The 4,133-nt window shown below is 50.0% G+C and overlaps 1 protein-coding gene across 1 annotated transcript; it reads right to left on the bottom strand.

Annotated features, from left to right (window-relative positions):
* Nucleotides 1-208: 208 nt before the first annotated feature.
* Nucleotides 209-2,528, bottom strand: LOC147109015 (uncharacterized). The gene has a single exon (XM_086004188.1). It carries the CDS (start codon nt 2,526-2,528, stop codon nt 210-212), a length of 2,319 nt encoding a protein of 772 aa, XP_085860314.1. The 3' UTR covers nt 209.
* Between the last annotated feature and the right edge of the window lie 1,605 nt (nt 2,529-4,133).

Here is a 4,133-nt window from a genome sequence, read left to right as displayed (position 1 = left end):
GCAATGCTGAGGGAGTGCAGCATTGTCAGAGGTGCTATCTCTCAGGTGAACTATTTCTAGAGAGTGTGAGAAGGAGAAAAAATAGGAACCAACTGCAGTGCGGGAGCAAAAGTTTCAAACTCAAATACCAGAAGTACCAGTGTTCTGATCCCTCTCCAATCTCATGCTGCAGAACTTCCATTGCCTCATGGCTTGCATTCCTCGTGTGTCTATTGTGAGTCCAAAGCCTCTGATGCGGGAGGGTTTTCAGGAACACCGTTCATGGCCGTTTCTCCAACCACCTGCTTCAGCGCTGCCCGCACGGCCGATTGCACGATACAGGAAGCGGTCTGAACCAACACCGCCTGCCGCATCTCTGGTCCGCCACTGAGACCAGAGAACTCATGGTCAGGAACCCCATCGCTCGGAGGGCCACTGCCCCATTCACCACCGCACTCAGCAACGCCTCTCCTGTCTTCTGACAAGTGATCCCAATTCGCACATTGGTGGACCTGACATTCACATGAAGCAGCTCCCTCACAGCAGCTCGCAGGATGGATGGAGTCACTGCTGAGAGCTGTGCTGCTCAACTCAACCTTCATCGCTCCTGATAAAGCTCCTCGTTCTAGAACACCCAACATTGTCCCATTTGTGCTTTCTTGTGAACCTAGTACTTGCTCGGTGCCGTGCTTTGGGTAGTAGCAGACAGGATTTGTATTTTTACTGCTGAATTCATCAAGATTGGAACTTTCCTGTTTGGCAGAGTGCTGCCTTGGTGTGTGTCGAGACTCCTCAATGGACAAGAGCTCTGGAAGTTCAAGTTCTTCTGCACTATCTTGCTTTGGCAATGAGATCGATTGCAACACAACCGTGCTTGGTTTACACAAATAACCACTTCCTTTCAGGGCAGGTCCAGCCTTATCAGAATGTTCCTTTGCCAGCCCTTGTCTCTCAGCTTCCATAACCATTCCCAAAGTAGCTTGAGTGGACATTTCCTGCAGAAAACCCTCGGGAAACCCACCGCTCTCCAAAAGGTGAGATGTGTTCATCTTTGCTGAGCCAATGTTGCGTTGCACGCCCTGTGGTGCCGTTTGAAGAGAAAGCATTGCCTCTGATGGCAGAAGAGCAAAGTCATGCGAGAGCTGGTCACTCTCTTGCAAGCCCTTGACCGACGCAGCTTGACCTCCCTCCTCAGAAAGCCCCAACTCATCCTGGAGCGATGTTGGGAGAGTTCCTTTGATGCCCGCTCGTTCTTCCACCTTCTCACTGTAGATCTCGGGCTGGCAACGTTTAGAGACACCTGGTGGATGAAGATCTGAGTCCTGGTCTCCGTTCAGCGATACAAGCACCGTTTCTGGACGGAGGATTTCAGAATCTCTGCGAGCGGGACTTGTTGGATCTGCCGGTGCCTCGGGGTCCTTACTTGGACTATTTGATTTCTTCTTCTTGCCTCTGAACAGCTTTGCGAGCGGCGCTTTTGAGTTGGAGCAGGCGGTTGTTTCAGAGTCCTGGGAACCCTGGAGCATTTCAGTCTCTGCACTTTCACCTTGCTGACACTGATCAACCAAGGAGTCCACGTCCTTCTCTGCGAAACTTCTCCATTCCTTCTTGGATGTCATTAGATATCTAAAGGATGACCACCCTCGCCCTGTTGTTTTTCTTCTCAGCTTGGCTTGGCTGTTGGATCTGGAAATCTCAGGTCCTCCTTCCAGCTCGGATGCTTTGGACTCATCGGCATCCTCCTCTTCTTGGCCACTGAGACCAGGACCAGCTGACAAGGGGAGGCTCTGATCAAGGGGCTCAGCCCTGGTCCCAGATCCAGCAGAGTTACAGGTGTCTCCGCTCTGGACCCTGCATACCTGAGCAGCAACACCACTCTGCTTCTGGGCCTCGCCTTTTGTCTCAGCTTGGGGATCATTGGAAGATCTCTCTGCCTCATTCATTCTGCTCTTTCTATTTTTTTTGACACAGATCAGAGCTCCCCATGTGGCACTCGGCCCCCTCGGCCCCTTTTGCCTCCTCTCGCTTTTCTGCCTCGGTTCTTTCCTGGATTTTATTTTGTGTTGGACAGGCACTAAACCATCCCCGTTGTCTTCGTTGACCTCGAGCAGTCGTCTGTTCGACTTGAGTGAAGACTGAAGGCAGCTTTCTTCATTTTCCTCACATGTGGACCTACTGTCTCCGCCGCCGCTTCCTGCGTTGTCTTCAAAGGCCTTCTCATCAATCCCTGGGGCCACAGCCCAGGGTGAGATCTTGGTATTCCCAGAGTGGCCTTTCTTCTTGCACTCTGCACCAGCACCAGTTTCATCGTCTTCTTGGAGAACATCTGATGCAGCAACTCCCGCCTGATACCTCAGACCTGCGCCACTCCCTGACTGTCCGGCTTTGCTGGTCTTTGCATTATTCGTCTTCCTTATATTTTTCATGAGGAATAACTTGGGCGGACCTCCTTTGGTTAGTTTCCTCACCAAGCCAATTGTGCCCTTGCTCTTCGGGCGAGAACACACGTCCCCTTCTTCACCCTGGTCCGATGAGGTTGTCATCTCCATGTTGCTATTTAAAATCGGGCTAGTGCCTTGACCACCTGTGCGGCAATTCGGGAGTTCAATTATGGCCACACCATGGGTTCTCTAATCTTCCCCAAACACCCAAGTTAACATCTCTTTGGCGAACGATTGCTTGCCATTGAATCTAAGATCTGCAAAAAAATAGCAAGTCACTGCAACACATTATTAAGACAGTCAGTAGTCTGGGCGCATCAACATATAATATCATCGAATCTTACAGCACAGGAGGAGGCCACTCAGCCCATCGTGCCTGTGCCGGCTCTCTGGGCGAGCTCTCCAATTAGTCCCACTCTTCGGCTCTTTCCCCACAGCCCTGCACATTTTCTCCATTTCAAGTCTTTATCCAATTCCCTTTTGAAAGTTACTGTTGAATCTGCTTCCACCGCCCTTTCAGGCAGCGCGTTCCAGATCACAACAACTCGCTGCGTAAAAATATTTCTCCTCATCTCCCCTCTGGTTCTTTTGCCAATTACCTTAAATCCGTGTCTTCTGCTTATCGACCCTCCTGCCACTGGCAACAGTTTCTCCTTATTTACTCTATCAAAACCCCTCATGGATTTCGACAGCTTCTATTAAATATATACAGGAATGAAATTCAATTCTCTAATACCCTGCCCCTGACTCATTCTCAGTTCCCATTCCACTATCCATCCCTCATCTTCCAAAACTGCAGTCTCATTCTCAACAATCACCTCCTGCTTTCATCAGCATCCTGTCCCTATATGTACATGGCAGTGTTTATCAGGTGTAGTGTACTGGACTAATAATGCAGGGAACGCAAGTTCAAATCCCAATTCAGCTTTAAAAAGGTCTGGAAATAAAAAGCTGGCGTCAGTCAAAGTGACCATGAATCTGTCGGATTGTCGTAAAAACCCAACTGGTTCACTGATGTCCCTTTAGGGAAGGAACCCCCCCCCCCCCCCCCGCCGTCCTTACCCGGTCTGGGCCTGTATGTGACGCCAGTCCTAACAAACAGTTGTATCAAACTGGGCAACTAGAGATGGGCAATAAATGCCAGTGATGCCCACATCCTGAGAATGATTAACAATCCTGATCTGGGCTGCGGTAACTAAAATCAGCAGCAGTGGAAGCTACAACTAGCTTCATTGCCCCTGGGCTCGGGAGAGGGTAAAACTGGCCAGGGCTTTCCATGCCTGGTTTCAACGGTCTCTGCTGGGTGTGATGGCCTCTGCAGTCGAATAGTCTGTCTCCATTCGGTATTGAGGCTTATCTACTAATTGGGTGAGGGGCTGGTGTCCCTGGAACTGAGGGGAAGGGGAGAAAGGTTTGAAGGAAGGCATTTGTTCATGGATTTAAATATTAGATTTAATGATGGCAGTAATCTAGGTGTGTCTAGGTTTATTTGTGGTGTGCTCTGGTACATTATCAGTCAATGGCACGTCACGGAGTGGGTGAAACAGCTATTGATGTTGTTTAGTGTGTGAATGTGATTAACGGGACTGCAGAGATAGAGTGAGGGTCTGTTCAGGGTAGTCGATCGATTCAGCGATAGCCACCACCACCGCATGGCTCGTGCCGGAAAACCGAAAGCTTAGAAACTCCACAAGGCTGGAAACAATGCGAGCA

The sequence above is a fragment of the Somniosus microcephalus genome, chromosome 12 (assembly GCF_052327205.1).
Source record: "Somniosus microcephalus isolate GS21.2 chromosome 12, FLI_Smic_1.0, whole genome shotgun sequence".
NCBI lineage: Eukaryota > Metazoa > Chordata > Chondrichthyes > Squaliformes > Somniosidae > Somniosus > Somniosus microcephalus.
This window is presented reverse-complemented; position numbering and strand designations above follow the sequence as displayed.